At 45.1% G+C, this 20,266-nt stretch overlaps 2 protein-coding genes across 3 annotated transcripts; both read right to left on the minus strand.

Moving 5' to 3' along the window:
* Positions 1 to 1,494: 1,494 nt before the first annotated feature.
* LOC122946320 (ficolin-2-like) lies at positions 1,495 to 11,603 on the minus strand. 2 transcript variants are annotated; one of them, XM_044305871.1, is made up of 8 exons: positions 11,189 to 11,603; positions 8,659 to 8,775; positions 7,654 to 7,707; positions 7,353 to 7,394; positions 4,779 to 4,906; positions 3,643 to 3,772; positions 3,226 to 3,360; positions 1,495 to 1,874 (listed from the first exon to the last, which is right to left on the minus strand). In XM_044305871.1, exons 1-8 carry the CDS (start codon positions 11,253 to 11,255, stop codon positions 1,618 to 1,620), a joined length of 930 nt encoding a protein of 309 aa, XP_044161806.1. In that variant the 5' UTR covers positions 11,256 to 11,603; the 3' UTR covers positions 1,495 to 1,617. The 2 variants fall into 2 exon arrangements, with proteins under 2 accessions (XP_044161806.1, XP_044161808.1); XM_044305873.1 differs by having other exon boundaries at positions 8,659 to 8,772; positions 11,189 to 11,313.
* Positions 11,604 to 14,299: 2,696 nt separating this feature from the next.
* Positions 14,300 to 19,995, minus strand: LOC122946314 (ficolin-1-like). Its single transcript, XM_044305860.1, has 8 exons — positions 19,835 to 19,995; positions 19,602 to 19,706; positions 19,391 to 19,444; positions 17,978 to 18,016; positions 17,528 to 17,655; positions 16,478 to 16,607; positions 15,685 to 15,819; positions 14,300 to 14,728 (listed from the first exon to the last, which is right to left on the minus strand). Exons 1-8 carry the CDS (start codon positions 19,905 to 19,907, stop codon positions 14,481 to 14,483), a joined length of 912 nt encoding a protein of 303 aa, XP_044161795.1. The 5' UTR covers positions 19,908 to 19,995; the 3' UTR covers positions 14,300 to 14,480.
* Between the last annotated feature and the right edge of the window lie 271 nt (positions 19,996 to 20,266).

Consider the following 20,266-nt stretch of genomic DNA (forward strand, 5'->3'; position numbering starts at 1 on the left):
CCTGTCCATCACCGAATCCTGCCCTCCCGGGAAAATGTGCTCTTCCTCGGAGTTCCGGGCGTGATGTTATCCCCAGCAGCATAGTCTGTGTCCAGTGATTCCAGAATGAACCACAACCCCCACCATGATTGTGAAAGGGACGGATGAGAGTTATTTCACAACAGATGGACAGCAGACCAGTAATATATCAGAATGCAGCCTTCATTTACTAGGGCCTTGCACCTGTTTTTGGTTTCATGTTAACAAACAGCGCCACTCTTGTCTATGGGTTACGTCTGGTATTGCAGCTAAGTACTACTGAAGTGAATCCCGAGAGTAGCGCCATTCCTGCAAAACCTCCATATATTGTGCTTCTGTATGCTTTAATAAATCGAACCGAAAGGGCATCTGTCAGCAGTTTTGTACCGATGTCACTGGCTGACCTGTTATATGTGCGCTTGGCAGCTGTCAGCATCTGTGTCGGTCCCGGACCACAAAATACAATCCTGTGCATGAGCACTTACACTGCCTGGTCCTGTCAATCAAAGTGCAGAGGGCGTGGCAGATGCAGAGAGAGCAGAGCCTCTAGGTGTAATGGTAACGCCCCCGTTGCTCCTAGAGGCTCATTTGCATATATTAAAACATCATTGTTCTCAGTAATGAGGGCACATATGAACATGGGACCGACACAGATGCCTTCAGCTGCCAAGCGCACATGTAACAGGTCAGCCAGTGTCATAGGGACAAAACCGCTGACAGATGCCATTGAACTGTGCTTGCCACGCTCCAAATATTCATTCTCTATCTTGAGGATCCGCTATCAAAATCCTAGAAAACCCCTTTAATTTATGAAGGGTAAATAGAGATACTAACGACCCAGGAGCACCTTCCACATAGGAACTGATTTGTCACCCTGCTACATTTACACGACTGTATGAATGAGTCCGCAATTTTGTGGAAAGGGTGCTGACCCATTCATTTCTATGGGGCCGCAAAAGATGCGGACAGCACACCGTGTGCTGTCTGCATCCGTAGTTCCGTGCTACGGCCCCGCAAAAAGGATAGAGCCTATTTAAGAATAGGCATCTTCTATTATAGCGGCGGCCATGCAAATTGCGGAACGCACATGGGCCGGTATCCGTGTTTTGTGGATCCGCAAGACACCGCGTTCGTGTGAATGTAGCCTATAGAACATGCTGCGATTCTCACGCAGCCCAGAACTGATGCGTGAAAAAAAAACTGCTCATGTGCACAGACCCATTGAAATGAATGGGTCAAGATTCAGTCCGGATGCTATGCGTTCACGCATCGTACCCACGCGGAAAACTCGCTTGTGTGAAAAGGACCGTAGGACACCTTCAGAGGTCTCGAGGAGTCCATGCTTCCACCGGTCAGAGCTGATTTGGCGGCAGGAGGGTGAACCGCGCAATATTAGGTTTTAATGTTATGGCTGACCAATATAACTGTATACACATGTATACAATAAGGACACAGATATAAAGTCATAGTTTCCGGATATTTATTAAAACAAGGAGATATTTGGTGAGAAAAACTAGAATCTATGATTTTCCCAATCTTGTGGACTCCTGACAACCAGCGCTGTGCCCGGCTGGGTGGATGGCGGGTGTCAGGCCTGCTTTACTTCTTTACCTCAGGCCGTATCTTCATCTCAGATCTCTTGTAAGAATAGGAGAGTCCTTTGCCCGTGTACCAGTGTACGGCGAACTTGCCGCTGCCGTGCTCCCCCGCCAGGTACGGGCCGTTCAGGTTGGCGTGATAGCAGGAGTTATACCACCAGCCCGAGGAGCAGGTCCTCGCGCAGTCGCCTTTGTTCAGGTCATTGTCCTCGTCCTTCGTGGAGAACCCCATCAGGTTATGGTAGGACATAGAGTCACCTAATATAGAAAGTATACAGCGTTGTATGATGAGGGATGTAGTTATGTGTATCACACGTGATAGGCTTAGATACAGCAGCTCATTACACAGCATCACACATAATAAGCTTAGATACCGCCGCTCAGCAGACAGTATCACATATCAGCTTAGATACAGCGGCTCAGCAGACGGTGTCACATATTATAAGTTTAGATACAGCAGCTTAGTTGGCAGTATCACACATGGTAGGGCCTCTTGCACACGACCGTATGGCTTTTTCAGTATTTTGCGGTCCGCAAAAAACGGATGACGTCCGTGTGCATTCCGTTTTTTTGCGGAACGGAACAGCCGGCCCCCGATAGAACAGTCCTATCCTTGTCCGTTATGCGGACAATAATAGGCCATGTTCTATCTTTGAACAGAACAGAAACACGTAAACGGAGTACCTTACGGGGTTTTTTTGCGGATCCATTGAAATGAATGGTTCCGTATGCGGAACGCAAAATATGAAACGGAAATGGGGAAAAAAAACTTTTGTGTGCAAGAGGCCTTTGATACACCATCTCAACAGAGACAGTATTAGACATGATAGGCTTAGATACACAGCTTAGCAGAGAGTATCGCACATTGATGCCCTTAGATACTGAATCGTGATGAAAAATTAGTTTCGACTGCTTCGCAAAAAAAAAAAAATTTGCTTTGTGATTACTTCATCACGAAGCGCATTTCTTTGTAAGTAGTGGGTGCCCCCCCATCATTGTACCCCTTAGATGCCGCGTTCGCAGATGATCGCGGCATCTGACATCAATATTACAGTGTAACATAAAAAAAAGGAAATAAAAAAAAATCATACTTACCATTACCTCATCCATTTGATCGTGAAGAGCCGTCCGCCACCATCTTGATTGAAGATCTAGCGCGTAATCTCGCGCTGCCCATGATGGCGTCATCACGTCACAGGGTTTCATGCGAGATCTTCAATCAAGATGGCAGCGGCCGGCTCTTCGGCCGCAAACGAATGAGGTAGAGTATGATTTTTTATTTTATTTTTTATATTTCAAGGAAAATCGATTTTCTACCACGAAGCACCAGGAAATTCGGCTTCACAGCGAATCGAATTTTCCCTGAATGGCTGTAAAAAAATAAAAACACTTAGGTAACACTAATACTGAACTTAGCAGGTATCAAACATTGTAGGCTTAGCTACAGAGCTCGGCAGACAGTATCACACGTGATAGGCTTAGATACTCCAGTATCACAGGTGACTACAGCATACAAAGGATTCCTGGCCATATAGCGCGGCGTGGCGTATACACTGCGTGCTATATGACGGGGGATATCTCCGTATCACCAGACATGCTTACCGCTCACCTGCATTTCCATTTTTGAAGCCTCCAATCAATAATTTGTATTTCTCTTCTTCTCCGAGGATCTGAAATGAGGAGTATTTGGCAAAATATTGTGCGCGGTCGAAGTCCTCTAGATCGATGCGTAGCTCCCACGTATCTGCGGAGAAGAGGAGGACACATTAGTCTTGCTCGTCTTCATCGTCTTCGTATTACACAGGCAGAAGTATGTGTGTGAACGTATTAAATGAGCAAGCAGCTTGCTGTCAGTGAATGGGAACATTCAGCGGTTGAAAATGATCCCGTTCTAATGCCAGTTTAGCACAGCTAAGGGTTTGTTACAGTGTATCGGTGCAGGTATGAGTCAGAACAGGAGACAACTCCGCGCCGTAATGTGCCTGTATGCTCGAGGTCTAATGCAGATCATACCCAGACTCCTTACCCGAAGACGTTAGCTTGTGAATATTCTCATTTCCCAACCAGAAATCAGCCAGGCGGCTTCCAAAACCTTCCTTATAAGAATTCCAGTCCCGGAAGAAATCCACGGAACCATCCAAGCGTCTTTGAAAAACCTGACAAGTAAAATGGCAGACCCAGCAGGAGATGCGTCAATAGCGTGCACCGATCTCATAGGGCCCCATAGCAAAACCTAGCATGGGGCCCATTACCAATTTCCCACGTGCGGCAATCACTCCCAGGCAATGCGAAATGCACAGCACGGTGCCCCAGGTTTCTGATGAATTTACAATTTCTTTTTTATTTAGCAGAATAAATTTTAATTTTAAAAAATTATAATAAAAAGTCACCCACTTTATTCGACTTCTGTGTCTAAAATCAAATATATGGTGCAGATAACTGAAATAAATACATGAGTAAATTCTACAGCTCCACTTCAGGTATTACAAAGCTGTCTGCCTGCAGCCACCACTAGGGGGAGCTCTGTGCATAGGAGTTTATGCAGGGGAATGGAAGCTATTATAATGTCTCCCCCTAGTGGCGGCTGTCTGAAATAGCAGTTTTTTCACCTATGCCTAGATAGAGTAGAGAAGAAGGAAATTCAGAATCAGTATACAGATGTACTAGTCTCTGGACAGGTTATCCAGATCTTCAGCACCTCCACCAATCAGCTGTTTAATGGAGCCACAGCGCTGCGGGCGCGTTATTATTTAGATTGCACCATCTAACTGCACTCAGTCTTCTTAAAGGGGCTGTGGACTGTGATGATATTGATGGCCAAGCCTGGCAGGGGTCTTACTCTTGGCGGCCCCCGCTGATTGCATCCGCTCGTCCAGTTCCTTGTAGTTGCGCCGCTGCTGCGATCTAGACGGCATGCGGCATCAACACAAGTGCTGCCACCTCTTCAAACAGCTGATCGGCGGGCATGCCGGGAGTCGGTAGGTCCTCAATATTGTGGCACTGCACAACCCCTTTAACAGCAGTGGTGCAGGGCATGTCAGTTTCATCTTATTTCACTGCCCATTATATATTGGGGAGTTGCTAGTTGTGTAATTCTCTGACTGATTACAGAAGGTTCTCAGTGGGTTAATTGCAGGTCTGTTTTACAGTCAGGACACTTACAATCCAGCCCCCGCCATCTGTGTGCATGTCACACAGCACCCTCAGGGGGGCGCTGCCATCTGGGTATATTGTGTACCAGTCACTGAGCACTTCTCCATGATCCAGCAGCTCCTTACAGTTCCTGGCAGCTGAGAAAGAAGAAATATAGGTAATAAGTATGTAGTAGCTGGTCATTTATATGTGACATCCTGTATTATACTCCAGAGCTGCACTCACTATTCTGCTGGTGCAGTCACTGTGTACATACATTACTTATCCTGTACTGATCCTGAGTTACATCCTGTATTATACTCCAGAGCTGCACTCACTATTCTGCTGGTGCAGTCACTGTGTACATACATTACTTATCCTGTACTGATCCTGAGTTACATCCTGTATTATACTCCAGAGCTGCACTCACTATTCTGCTGGTGCAGTCACTGTGTACATGCATTACTTATCCTGTACTGATCCTGAGTTACATCCTGTATTATACTCCAGAGCTGCACTCACTATTCTGCTGGTGGAGTCACTATGTACATACATTACTTATCCTGTACTGATCCTGAGTTACATCCTGCATTATACTCCAGAGCTGCACTCACTATTCTGCTGGTGCAGTCACTTTGTACATACAATATTTATCCTGTACTGACCCTGAGTTACATCCTGTATTATACTCCAGAGCTGCACTCACTATTCTGCTGGTGCAGTCACTGTGTACATACATTACGTATCCTGTACTGATCCTGAGTTACATCCTGCATTATACTCCAGAGCTGCACTCACTATTCTGCTGCTGGAGTCACTGTGTACATACATTACTTATCCTGTACTGATCCTGAGTTACATCCTGTATTATACTCCAGAGCTGCACTCACTATTCTGCTGGTGCAGTCACTGTGTACATACATTACATTACTTATCCTGTACTGATCCTGAGTTACATCCTGTATTATACTCCAGAGCTGCACTCACTATTCTGCTGGTGCAGTCACTGTGTACATACATTACTTATCCTGTACTGATCCTGAGTTACATCCTGTATTATACTCCAGAGCTGCACTCACTATTCTGCTGGTGCAGTCACTGTGTACATACATTACTTATCCTGTACTGATCCTGAGTTACATCCTGTATTATACTCCAGAGCTGCACTCACTATTCTGCTGGTGCAGTCACTGTGTACATACATTACTTATCCTGTACTGATCCTGAGTTACATCCTGTATTATACTCCAGAGCTGCACTCACTATTCTGCTGGTGCAGTCACTGTGTACATACATTACTTATCCTGTACTGATCCTGAGTTACATCCTGTATTATACTCCAGAGCTGCACTCACTATTCTGCTGGTGCAGTCACTGTGTACATACATTACTTATCCTGTACTGATCCTGAGTTACATCCTGTATTATACTCCAGAGCTGCACTCACTATTCTGCTGGTGCAGTCACTGTGTACATACATTACTTATCCTGTACTGATCCTGAGTTACATCCTGTATTATACTCCAGAGCTGCACTCACTATTCTGCTGGTGCAGTCACTGTGTACATGCATTACTTATCCTGTACTGATCCTGAGTTACATCCTGTATTATACTCCAGAGCTGCACTCACTATTCTGCTGGTGGAGTCACTATGTACATACATTACTTATCCTGTACTGATCCTGAGTTACATCCTGCATTATACTCCAGAGCTGCACTCACTATTCTGCTGGTGCAGTCACTTTGTACATACAATACTTATCCTGTACTGACCCTGAGTTACATCCTGTATTATACTCCAGAGCTGCACTCACTATTCTGCTGGTGCAGTCACTGTGTACATACATTACGTATCCTGTACTGATCCTGAGTTACATCCTGCATTATACTCCAGAGCTGCACTCACTATTCTGCTGCTGGAGTCACTGTGTACATACATTACTTATCCTGTACTGATCCTGAGTTACATCCTGTATTATACTCCAGAGCTGCACTCACTATTCTGCTGGTGCAGTCACTGTGTACATACATTACATTACTTATCCTGTACTGATCCTGAGTTACATCCTGTATTATACTCCAGAGCTGCACTCACTATTCTGCTGGTGCAGTCACTGTGTACATACATTACTTATCCTGTACTGATCCTGAGTTACATCCTGTATTATACTCCAGAGCTGCACTCACTATTCTGCTGGTGGAGTCACTATGTACATACATTACTTATCCTGTACTGACCCTGAGTTACATCCTGTATTATACTCCAGAGCTGCACTCACTATTCTGCTGGTGCAGTCACTGTGTACATACATTACGTATCCTGTACTGATCCTGAGTTACATCCTGCATTATACTCCAGAGCTGCACTCACTATTCTGCTGCTGGGGTCACTGTGTACATACATTACTTATCCTGTACTGATCCTGAGTTACATCCTGTATTATACTCCAGAGCTGCACTCACTATTCTGCTGGTGCAGTCACTGTGTACATACATTACATTACTTATCCTGTACTGATCCTGAGTTACATCCTGTATTATACTCCAGAGCTGCACTCACTATTCTGCTGATGGACTCTATACATTTCTGAGTTTCCGCTCACCGTACAGTCCTGACTCCGGCTTTCCGGATTCTCCTTTCTCTCCTATAGAATTATCAAATAAATAGCATTAGTCCAGTAAATCAATTACAGCTTGATTTGACATTCCCCTCTCCCAATAAAGTTATACAGATCTTAAAGGGATTTTCCAGGTTTTCAATCTCCAATCTAAAAGGAAAACCGATGGCTGTCCATTGTTTTCTATAGAGCTTGCTCTCTTGCAAAGCCACAGGTTCCTGTTTTACGTATCGCCATTTATTTGGCTTAATCTGGACTTCCCCTTTAAGTAATCAGTGACACTAACCTTTTTGTCCTTGTGGACCAACCTTTCCAACTTCTCCTGTAGATCCTTTCTGCCCTAAAGAGACAAACATAAAATATCCAAAGAGTTAAAGCAGTGATCCAACACTAAAAGAGTGGCCCAGTCCTGCCCGATCCAGGGTGGGGGTGATGCTCACCTGATCCCCGCCACTGGATCCAGTCTGTTGGGCTCCCGGGCCGGATCAGTGATTGGCTGCACCGGTCTTGTGCGCCCCCGTCAACAGATCTTGTCCACGTGGGAGCGGAACTGCCAGCTCAGGAGCCCAACAGACCAGATCCAACGGCGGGAATCAGGTGAGCATCACCCCCACCCTGTGTCGGGCAGGTCTTGACCACTCTTTTAGTGTTGGATAACCCCTTTAAAAGATACCATTCTGTCGTCTTCATGTAGTCTCCACTAGGGGGAGCTCACTCACTACATGCAACTTATACATTGAACTCAACAATAAAATAGTATACAGTGAGCGCCACCTACTGGTAGCGGCAGGCAGGCAAAGTTTTATTGTATGGCTCTGTGTTTGTGCAGGGGATTTGGAGCTCTGTGTCAGAAAAATGGATCCTCGGTCTCTAAAAAAATATATTATAAAATGAATCTGAATATAGTGCATTAAATAAATCGATGTGGATCTGCTATCTCACAAGAACAGATTTGGCTTGGGGTTAACTCCTAAGGGCAACCTTTAACCCCTGTACAGGGATCTGGACTTCCCTGCAGGGGAACGACCAGGCGGCCACCTCTCAGAGTAGTCTCTGTTCAGGTGATGACTGACGTACGGGGATCAAGAGCCATCACAGCAGGATCAGGCAAAAACATGGTCAGGTATCAGGCCAAGGTCAGGACAGTCAGAGTAAGTGCAATCCGGTAAACAGTCCAAGGTCAGCTCAGAACAGAATTCTGGATTTTAACTTTAGCAGTAAATGGAGCAGAAAATAGGACAGGTGGTCAGAGGAATGTGGAAGGAATCCATTTCCTATCATCTATATTCACCTTTCTCTCCTGCCGCTCCATTTTCTCCTTTTGCACCAGGAGATCCAGGAACGCCGGGGCAGCCTCTGAGGATGGCCAGTCTGTCCGAATCTCCCACTCCAACGACCTTCACTTCTGCTGGGTGACACAAGCAAGAGTCGTTAAAGACCATATGTACCATCATCATGCACCACGATGTGGCCAACATTGTCGTTCTCTATATAATAAACCTGCAGTACAACTCCTGCCGGGTTCACAAAAAGCTTTCCTATGGTCCTGGATGGATAACTATAGATAGGCAACCAAGGACTACAAGTAGCAAACACACTGCCATGCACATGCAAACATTGGAAACTAGTGATGGACGAACATCGACCAGGACGTTTCGTGTTCGCGAACCACGTGTTCGCGGCGGGCCCCATTCACTTTAATGGCAGGCGAACCTGAAAAACCTTCAGGTCGTATTTGCAGCCACCAAATATTTACTAGCGGTGCACATATAGTCCCATAACATGGACAGTGACATACCAAAGGGGGATCAATGGCAAAAATTCCCACAAAAAATATGTATTTTAATCAAGGGCCATTTTTATGCGTCTTAAAGGGAAACTCTCAAAAATCTGCCCTGCTGGACCTAGAAATTTTTTATTTTAGGCCACAGGAGTAGAGGCCACAAACATTAGGCATTCACCTGACAGAAAAGGCCTTTTATGCCGCTGTATATACATAAGACAAGGACCATTCTTTGTTCTGGGTGGTGGCGGATATGTGTGGGCTGACACGTGGTCGTCACAGGTGTTGAATTCCTCCAAGATCCATGCCTCATTAATTTTTTAGAAATGTGAGGTAGTCCACACTGTCGTGAGCTAGGCGAGTGCGCTTATCGGTCACGATCCCCCCTGCTGCGCTGAACGTCCTTTTGGACAGGACACTTGATGAGGGGCAAGCCAAGAGTTTCATGGCAAATTGTGCCAGCTCTGGCCACAGGTCAAGCCTGCACACCCAGTAGTCCAGGAGTTCCTCGCTTCTCAGAGCGTCCACATCGGCCGTTAACCCGATGTAGTCAGAGACCTGTCGGTCTAGGCGTTCCCTGAGGCTGGATCCGGAGGGCGGCTGTCGATGGGTTGGCTGCAAGAATGATCTCATAACCGAAGTGACCAACACATCTTCAAACCGCCCTCTTCTCGCAGGCGCGGTAGGATTGGGACCCGCACCTGTTTTGCTGTTGGTGGAAATTCCTCTGCCAGCGCCCGCAACAGCAGAATGCAGCATCTCTCGCAGCAAGGCCGGGAAATGCTGCATTCTGACAGCCCTCTGTGATGCTGGTAACATGTCCGCCATTTCATGTTTGTACCGGGGGTCTAAGTGCGTTGCCACCCAGTACTGGTCCTTGCCCTTTATGCTTTTTATACAGAGGGCTCGGTGATGGGAGGCCAGGTGCCTTCTTAAGGCGGTCGTCCCTAGGTGAGTGTTGGGCTTACCGCAACTTATGCGTTGACAGCACAGGCTGGAGATGGCAACACTATTGTCAGCAGCTGACACGTTGAAAAAAGCCCACACTGTGGAGCCATGTGCCGGCATCCCGGTAGTGCATGGTGGATAGCTCGCTCCCGATACATTTGCAGTCCCCTTTTTGCCTCCTGTGCCCTGCGAGTTCTGCCTGCTTCTCCTCCCTATCTGCTGCTCCGTCTATCCCTCTGAACTCCCCTCCTTTTCCTCTCTTGTGGGCACCCACTTGACGTCCATCGACACGTCATCATCATCACCTTCACCACCACTGACTTTTGAGATCTCGGAGTAGGCAGCAACAGCGGGGACCACCCTCCTTGGGCTGATCTGGGTACTGTCGTCAGACCGCTGGGTGGCGGCCGTTGCTACATCCTCTTCCTCAAGAATGGCTGCGCATCGGTAAGGTCTGGGAATGGATGGGAAAATAATTCCTCTGACTCGAGTGGAGGGGCTATGGTGGTGGTGGTGTCTTTGTGGGTGCACACAGCAGAGAGTGAGGAGGGTGCAGATACAGAGGATGAGGAGGGTGCAGATACAGAGGATGAGGAGGGTGCAGATACAGAGGATGAGGAGGGTGCAGATACAGAGGATGAGGAGGGTGCAGATACAGAGGATGAGGAGGGTGCAGAAGCGGAAGGCTGAATGAGCCACTCAACCAACTCTGGTGCGTCCTTTGAAGTAATCAATTGGCTGTCCTGGGATGTGTCATGGGTCAAAGTTCGGCACAATGCAAAAGAATATGGAGCATGTTCGGCGAATTGCGAACAAGCAAAATTCGCCGCAAAACGATCGCCGGGCGAACCGCAAGGCTATCCCTATTGGAAACATTAAATAAATTAGAATTGCATTACTGCTATACTCACTATAAAAAACTGGATGCACATTGTGGATCAAAATAATGTCGGGCCCATCTACAAGAGACAAGGTGGCTTCCAACAGATGTCAGAGACAAGTCAGGGCAGTGCAGAGTCCAGCTGTATTATACTCTGATTAGAAGCCCTGGGCAGATGGATAAACCACTAATAATTCCAAACCAGCTTACCTGGACACGAGTCCTCGGCAGGACAAGAGGTGACCAGCAAGGAGAGGACGGTGATCAGCAGACGCATGTTGCTCCTGCGAAAGTCTTTTCTGGGCTGAAAGTTTACGGAAACTGGCTGAGAACATGCACCGAGCCATACCGTGCCTGCAGGCTATAAATCAGAGACTCTGTGGTCTGAACCCATTGCCTTTTTTAGTATACTAAAAGAAAGAAAAAAACCAACCACTGAAGCTCCCGAGGCTCATTCTATACACGTAGCTCCTCACTGACTCCTCTCGGCAGAGCAGAGTTCAGCTTTGACAAGGTTGGACTGACCCACCACAGGCTCCTGAGATGGGCCCGGCCACAAGAAGGCTCATCAGCCCCATTCGGAGGGGGCGCTTGAGCAGATCTGCTGCTACTATGGGGTTCTTAGACTTTTTTGGGTTAATTAACAAACAACCTATTCCTTCCTATTGAGGGTGGGCGCTCAGACGTTTCTCTGGGGGAATCCAGTCTTGAATATTCTTCATCTCTGAGACAACACATCATAAGGCCTAAGATGCCGTGCCATAAATGAAAATGAATGGGGGTCTTGTTGACACCCACAAGTTACCGTAAAGCGACAGCAAGAAGTCCAGTAGGCAGCTTACCCCATTCACTTCCCTCCGTTACGATGCACAATGATTTATGTGTGTACAGCGTGTGTGGCGGCCAAAGCCGCCGCGTAGCCCTAGGGTGTTGTCTTTGTCACCGCCCGATGTTCGCTGCTGCCCACCATAGACTATGTGAGTGTATGTATATATCTATGGTTACAGTGTACGTATATACAGTACAGTATGTGAGCGTATGTAAGTATATATGTTGATGTTTGCATATACTATATATATACAGTACAGACCAAAAGTTTGGACGCACCTTCTCATTCAAAGAGTTTTCTTTATTTTTCATGACTATGAAAATTGTAGAATCACACTGAAGGCATCAAAACTATGAATTAACACATGTGGAATTATATACATAACAAAAAAGTGGGAAACAACTGAAAATATGTCATATTCTAGGTTCTTCAAAGTAGCCACCTTTTGCTTTGATTACTGCTTTGAACACTCTTAGCATTCTCTTGATGAGCTTCAAAAGGTAGTCACCTGAAATGGTCTTCCAACTGTCTTGAAGGAGTTCCCAGAGATGCTTAGCACTTGTTGGCCCTTTTGCCTTCACTCTGCGGTCCAGCTCACCCCAAACCATTTTTCGGACTGACTGACCTTCATTTCTTAAAGTAATGATGGCCACTAGTTTTTCTTTACTTAGCTGCTTTTTTCTTGCCATAATACGAATTCTAACAGTCTCTTCAGTAGGACTATCAGCTGTGTATCCACCTGACTTCTCTACAACGCAACTGATGGTCCCAACCCCATCTATAAGGCAAGAAATCCCACTTATTACACCTGACAGGGCACACCTGTGAAGTGAAGACCATTTCAGGTGACTACCTCTTGAAGCTCATTAAGAGAATGCCAAGAGTGTGCAAAGCAGTAATCAAAGCAAAAGGTGGCTACTTTGAAGAACCTAGAATATGACATATTTTCAGTTGTTTCACACTTTTTTGTTATGTATATAATTCCACATGTGTTAATTCATAGTTTTGATGCCTTCAGTGTGAATCTACAATTTTCATAGTCATGAAAATAAAGAAAACTCTTTGAATGAGAAGGTGTGTCCGAACTTTTGGTCTGTACTGTATATCACACGGTGTATATATATATGTGCGCATAGGTATATAATAATGTGTAATGATGTTGGTGTATGTATAAACAGCATCGTCTGTGACATTATGTATATAGCTATGTAGATGTCAGTGTATGTATATGGAATTCATTGTATGCTTGTACACAAATGTAAGCGTATGTAATCTAACATGAATGTAGGTATGCATGTGGAGGTATGTGTATATGTATATGGCTTTTATGTATATGTGTATATATGATGTGTGGGTGTTGTCATCTATATATGTCATTTTGTGTGAGTATAGAGATGAGAGGTAAGTGGATGTGAGCATTGTGTGTATATTATATGTGTGTATTATCTGTGTGTATTATCTGTGTGTGTATTATCTGTGTGTGTATTATCTGTGTGTATTACCTGTGTGTATTATCTGTGTGTATTATCTGTGTGTATTATCTGTGTATATTATCTGTGTGTATTATCTGTGTGTATTATCTGTGTGTATTATCTGTGTATATTATCTGTGTGTATTATCTGTGTGTATTATCTGTGTGTATTATCTGTGTGTAGTATCTGTGTGTATTATCTGTGTGTATTATCTGTGTGTATTATCTGTGTGTATTATCTGTGTGTATTATCTGTGTGTATTATCTGTGTGTAGTATCTGTGTGTATTATCTGTGTGTATTATCTGTGTGTGTATTATCTGTGTGTGTAGTATCTGTGTGTATTATCTGTGTGTATTACCTGTGTGTATTATCTGTGTGTGTAGTATCTGTGTGTAGTATCTGTGTGTGTAGTATCTGTGTGTGTAGTATCTGTGTGTGTATTATCTGTGTGTGTATTATCTGTGTGTATTATCTGTGTGTAGTATATGTGTGTAGTATCTGTGTGTATATTATCTGTGTGTAGTATATGTGTGTATTATCTGTGTGTGTAGTATCTGTGTGTGTATTATCTGTGTGTGTATTACCTGTGTGTATTATCTGTGTGTGTAGTATCTGTGTGTGTAGTATCTGTGTGTGTATTATCTGTGTGTGTATTATCTGTGTGTGTATTATCTGTGTGTATTATCTGTGTGTGTATTATCTGTGTGTGTATTATCTGTGTGTGTATTATCTGTGTGTGTATTATCTGTGTGTATTATCTGTGTGTATTACCTGTGTGTATTATCTGTGTGTGTAGTATCTGTGTGTGTAGTATCTGTGTGTGTATTATCTGTGTGTGTATTATCTGTGTGTGTATTATCTGTGTGTGTATTATCTGTGTGTATTATCTGTGTGTATATGACTGTGAGTTCACTCTTTGATGACAGTACGTTATATACCACAGTAATGGACATGGCGGACACCTGACACCTTCAGGAGGAAGGAAATCATTATGGATGGCAAAAAAATATGGAAACTTCTCATATCAGAGATATAATGTGCACTACACCTGACCGATTACAAATTCGGAGGATAACCCCCAACATACAAATGGTAGTGATGCAAAAGGGAAATTCATAGGGAAGTATTTTCAGCTCCACATCTGGTGTTGCCTGACGTCTGCCCGGGTTCTTCTTGTGGTCACTGGGCCCTTCGCCCGCTTTACACCATCCTGATCTTCATCTCAGAGACTTTGTAGGAGTAGTTGTACCCTTTGCCAAGCCTCCAGTTGATGCCAAAGGCTGTGTCATTGTGGGGCCCCAGGTAGTACCATCCGTTCAGGTTGGCGTTATGGCAGTCCACGTACCACCACCCTCCCTTACATATCTGGGCGCAGTTGCCGCCATGTTTGTCGTTGTCTTGGTCTTTGGTGGTGAACAATCCATTCTTATGAAAACTGAAGGAGTCGCCTGAAATAAAGAGGGAATTATTGCAAATGGCGTCTGAGAAGTCTCCGACATCTACCATCCTGACAACCGGTACCAGTATAATAGCGACACCTTGCTAACACCCAATATGGCCGCCATTACAGCCTCCGCAGATGCTGTCACCCAACATGGCCAGGTGCCTGACAGACCAATCCGTTTACTGAGTGGTGTATACACTAAATCCGTATCTAAGGATCCATTCACACGTCCGTGGTATGTTGCGGACCCGCAAATTGCGGATCGCAACACACCCGGCCGGCAAACCCTATGGAAATGCCTATTCTTGTCTGCAGCTGCGGACAAGAATAGGACATATTCTATCTTTTGCGGTGCTGCGGACTGGAAGATCGGGGCCGCGCTCCGCAAATGCGGATGCGGACAGCACACTGTGTGCTGTCCGCATCCTTTCCGTCCCCATAGAGAATGAATGGGTCCGCACCCGTTCCGCAAAATTGCGAAACAGATGCGGACCCATTTGCGGAAGTGTGAATGGATCCTAACTAGATTAGAGAATCGGGACTAGAGAAAAGTTGGGAGCCTTGTAGAAGCTTGGATGGCGGCCATATTGGTTGTCACCCAGTTTTCCAAGGACCAAATATAACAAAGATACGACTGAACAGACCATTTTTTAACAGCTTAAGGGCTTATGCACACAACCGTAGCCATTTTTGCTGTCCGGAAAATATGGATACCGGCCGCGTGCGTTCCACATTCTGCTGATCGGAAAGTCCTGCCCTGTGATAGAAATGCCTATTCTTGTCCACAAAACAGACAAAAATGGGGCATGTTCTATCTTTTTTTGGTGTGCTGTCTGCATCTTTTGTGGACCCATTAAAAGGAATGGATCCGTTTCCGACCCACAAAATTGTGGAACGGATGCGGAAAGAAAAACACGGTTTTGTGAATGGGCCCTAAATCTGAGTCGGACGAGCACTCACCCATATTCCCACCAGTATATGTTCCCAGTATCAGCTTATACTTCTCGGATTCTCCAAGGATTTTGAAGGATGAATATTTGGCCGAATATTTTGCCGTTTCAAAATCTTGCAGATCGATTCGCAGCTCCCAAGTACCTGGTGAGAGAATGAGAGTTGTGTTCCCGATTTTTCTGATCTTTAGAGTAGTCTCAGAGCAGTGCAGAGTATTTTAGCAGTCATGTGCTGCTGTGGGATGAGCAGTCTCAGAGCAGTGCAGAGTATTTCAGCAGAGTCATGTGCTGCTGTGGGATGGGCAGTCTCAGAGCAGTGCAGAGTATTTCAGCAGAGTCATGTGCTGCTGTGGGATGGGCAGTCTAAGGGCAGTGCAGCGTATTTCAGCAGAGTCATGTGCTGCTGTGGGATGGGCAGTCTCAGAGCAGTGCAGAGTATTTCAGCAGAGTCATGTACTGCTCTGGGATGGGCAGTCTCAAGGCAGTGCAGAGTATTTCAGGAGAGTCGTATGCTGCAGTCATGAGCTTTTGGAATAAAGCAGCCATGTTTTTCTAATTCTGGACAATCCCTTTAAGTTAGAAAATATCACATAGAAATCCAGCAGGGTCAGACTTTCGCTGAGTGTTGGATGGCGGCACCTTGTATGTTGCAACCACCCTAAGAGTAAGCGCAATGTAGCAGCTCGACATTGCGATTTTATGTTGTGCGACTACGTCGCCATATTGTCCCGACCTACACAGTACTGACAGACAGGGAAGAAGAGTCTCTGTATATCTGTATACAGGTGGGTGTAAGACGTCACCTGCAGATGTTAACATGTGAAGATTGTCGTTCCCCAGCCAAAACTCTGTCAGCCGGCTGCCGAATCCCTTCTTGTAGGATTTCCAGTCTTGGCTGAAATTCACCGAACCATCCCAACGTCTCTGGAAAACCTAGAGATGGGAGTAGTAGTCTGTGCTTTAACAATATACGGAAATGTATCATTTCAAGCAGGAACATTTCCTTACTGCCTGCATTGTCCTGACCTAGCCCTGCTCCAACAGCTGAAGATTTGTACCAGTGTATCAGTACATAATAAATCTATTTCATCATATTATGGAAGCATTCTCCCTTACAAACGGCATAATATGGCTTTACAGTCACCCATGCTGATATCAGGGATGTAACTAGTAGGAGGTGGGTGTCCCAGGGGTCAAACAGGCCACACTTGGCCAACTTTATTCGTTACAGCGCCAGTGCAGTGAACAGAATGTCTGCTGACACATTGTAACAAACACCACAAGATTAGCAGTGGTTTTTAAGGATTTTTTCATTCACAGACCGCAAGCAGAGGACTGAAACACATGGGGAGGGGGATTGATTAAAACCGTTGCCCATGACAACCAATCACAGCGCAACTTTTATGTCATATTCTGCTCTTGAAAAAAGAAAGCTGTGCTGTGATTGGTTGATACGGGCTTAACAACAGAGACCAGGGTCCTCTAAGTGTACATTGTGGTTGCTATGGGCAACAAAAAAAAACTTTCAAAAATGTATCTCATAGACCTCCTCTATAAAAACTAACAGTGATACTGCCTTTGTTGCCCATGGCAACCAATCAGAGCGCAGCTTTCATTTCTTAAAACTGCTGTGGAAAAATGAAAGCTGGGCTCTGATTGGTTGCTATGGGTAACCAATAAGGTTTCACTGTTAGCATGGTGAATGAGGCCTATGAATAAAATTTAGGAAAGCGGCCTTTGTTGTCCATGGCAACCAAGACAATTTTACTAGTAGTTTTTGTGAATGAGGCCATGTATGAAAGCATGAAGAAAACGGAAAACAAATTCTGTTATACACTGCCAAAGCCACTTACAATCCAGCCTCCGCCATCTGTGTGCATATCACACAGCACCCTGAGGGGGGCGCTGCCATCTGGGTATATTGTGTACCAGTCACTGAGCACTTCCCCTTGATCTCGTAGCTCCTTGCAGTCGCGGGCAGCTGAAAAATGTACAATTGTGATTCATGTTGCAGTGATCTACAACCTGTGGCTCTCCAGCTGTTGCAAAACTACAACTCCCATCATGCCTTGATGGCTGTAGGCTGTCAGGGCATGATGTGAGTTGTAGTTTTGACACGGCTGGGGGGACATTGCTATCAAGTAAAGTTTGTCACCGATTCACCCAGGCTTCATAGAAATGCACAGCCCCTGCTTTCACCTCCCCTCCCCCTCCTATCCATCGCTCATACTTTTAGGTTTTATACGGAATTCAATGCATTTCCATACCGCAGTGCTTTAAGATGGTCGTTTTTCTCCACTCACCATAAAATACTTTTTCCGTCGCCGCTTCTCCCTTTTCACCTATATTTAACAAAAGTGAAAATAGTCATCCTAGTCTACGGTAAAGAAGATTTTACATGTGCAGCCAACAGAGCCTGTGCTGGTTAAATCTGATCTAAAAACGGTGGCGATATTAGGCTATGTTCACACGTAGCGGTTGCAGAGCAGTTAAAAAGGGTTTCCATGAGTTTGCAGTTTTTACAATTGAAACCGGTTACATAAATTTGTGTTAATCTGTAAAATCAGCGACCGCAAGAAAACCGCATTATGATTTGTCCAACACGGGTTTAAAAAATCTCACAATTTCTGCAACAGGATCTGCATATCACTTCACGTTAAATCTGCAGCATGTCAATTTTTTTTTAAATTTTTTTTACTGCAGATTTAAAAGTTTTTTAATTCCGAGGGTGGAATCTGCGGCGAACCCGGAGCATATGACGTAAGCCACAAAATCGCACCATTTTCATAGATTTTGCCGCCGCGCAATACTGCCAGATACTCTGTGGGTTCTCAGTTTCTTAAAATCTGCAGCGGACCCGCGCCGCGCTAATGACATGCCTTAGCACCACATGGCCACAGCAGTCATGCTTTGAATGTGTTAGCCTCATTGCTGAGGCCAAAATTGGCTGCAGAGGTCAGGTGATACAACATGTCATCACTCCAGACTGGCGGGGGCCACCAGACCGCTGTAAGGGGAATAAATATATTTTTTAAATGTTTTGGTGTGGCCGACCGCATGTGACCATACCGCAACCTCCCGTGGCAGGCAATGGCCGTACATTTTTTAGGTTAAATTGTGCAACCATTGGTCACCAGGGGTGGACGGGGTTTTGGACGCATTTGGCATCAGACCATGTAAGGCCTCTTGCACACGACCGTATGGCTTTCTTAGTGTTTTGCGGTCCGTTTTAAACGGATCAGTTTTTCAGTTTTTTGTTTCAGTAGTGTTTCCGTTTTTCCATTTGGTTTCTGTTTTTTGCAGATCGCAAACGTAAACGGAAGCATGGCATATACAGTATACAGTAATTACATAGAAAAATTGGTCTGGGCATGACATTTTCAATAGATGGTTCCGCAAAAAACGGAATGGATATGGAAGACATACGGAAGCATTCCATATCCGTTCAGGTTTTTTTTTTTTACAGCCCCTATGACTTGAATGGAGCCACGGAACGTGATTTGCGGGCAATAATATATGTTCTATCTTTGAACGGAACGGAAAAACAGAAATACAGAAACGGAATGCATACGGAGTACATTTAATTTTTTTTGCAGACCCATAGAAATGAAAGATTCCGTATACGGAATGCAAAAAACGGAACGGAAACGAAAAGAAAAAAACGTTCGTGTGCAAGACGCCTAACTTCTAGTTTCTACAGTTTTTGATTTTCCTACCCTTTGGACCCGTTGGTCCCATCTTCCCGATGGCTCCTGAAGGACCACATTCTCCTAAAAAAATAAAAAAAATAAGCCCTCGTAAGATTTAAAGGGACAGTTTTACCCAAAAAAATTCCACTTCAAACGGTAATCAATAAGACATAGTCACAGTTCCGTGCTACCTTTGCTCTTGCTGAAGTACAATATTTCAGGACAATCTGACACTTACCTTTTTCTCCAGGGTCTCCCTTCGGTCCAGGAGATCCAGGCATTCCCGGACACCCTCTGAGGATGGACAACCTGTCAGAGTCTCCAAGTCCAACTATCTTCACTTCTGATAGGAAGGTAGGAAGAAACGACATGGAGCTGTAATGGTCATTCCTGAACACTGATCACCTAGGTGTGGGTGTGGGGGTCGCAGATCCACCTGGGACCTACCCAGTCTGCGGCTGATGGACCTACCTGGACATGAGTCTTCAGCATTGCTGAGAACCATCACAGAGACCCAGAGCAAGGTGAACCAGCAAGTCTTCATGATAAGTGACGGGTATACTCGCCTTTCCTTGTGCAGACCTCGGCTACAGTATATATTTGTCGTATCTGTGGCACAGCTGCTGCTTAAATAACAGTCCCCCGCCCGGTAGGAATTGTTCTTCCTGATGTTCCAGATAATGTGAAACAATGGACTCAGGAAGTTCATTATCACCATGGAGACATCTTGATTACACTAGGATATTTACTTATAGCTTATAGTCTTAAGGGTCCATTCACACGTCCGTGTTTTGCGAATCCGCAAAACACAGACACTGGCAATGTGCATTCCCCAATTTTCGGACCGCACTATAATAGATAATGCCTATTGCGGACAAGAATAGGACATGTTCTATTTTTTCC

The sequence above is a fragment of the Bufo gargarizans genome, chromosome 9 (genome assembly GCF_014858855.1).
Source record: "Bufo gargarizans isolate SCDJY-AF-19 chromosome 9, ASM1485885v1, whole genome shotgun sequence".
Classification (NCBI taxonomy): Eukaryota; Metazoa; Chordata; class Amphibia; order Anura; family Bufonidae; genus Bufo; species Bufo gargarizans.

What these genes read in the sequence shown, in the direction of transcription:
- LOC122946320 (XM_044305871.1), bottom strand. Translation starts at nt 11,255, where the DNA reads ATGCGTCTGCTGATCACCGTCCTCTCCTTGCTGGTCACCTCTTGTCCT. An exon ending in TGGAGCGGCAGGAGAGAAAG is followed by an intron (nt 7,708 to 8,658) that starts GTGAATATAGAT and finishes TTGTCTCTTTAG; the next exon opens with GGCAGAAAGGATCTACAGGA. An exon ending in CTTCAAAAATGGAAATGCAG is followed by an intron (nt 1,875 to 3,225) that starts GTGAGCGGTAAG and finishes TTTCTATATTAG; the next exon opens with GTGACTCTATGTCCTACCAT.
- LOC122946314 (XM_044305860.1), bottom strand. Translation starts at nt 19,907, where the DNA reads ATGAAGACTTGCTGGTTCACCTTGCTCTGGGTCTCTGTGATGGTTCTC. An exon ending in GGGAGACCCTGGAGAAAAAG is followed by an intron (nt 19,445 to 19,601) that starts GTAAGTGTCAGA and finishes TTATTTTTTTAG; the next exon opens with GAGAATGTGGTCCTTCAGGA. An exon ending in CAGATGGCGGAGGCTGGATT is followed by an intron (nt 16,608 to 17,527) that starts GTAAGTGGCTTT and finishes TCCCATCTCTAG; the next exon opens with GTTTTCCAGAGACGTTGGGA.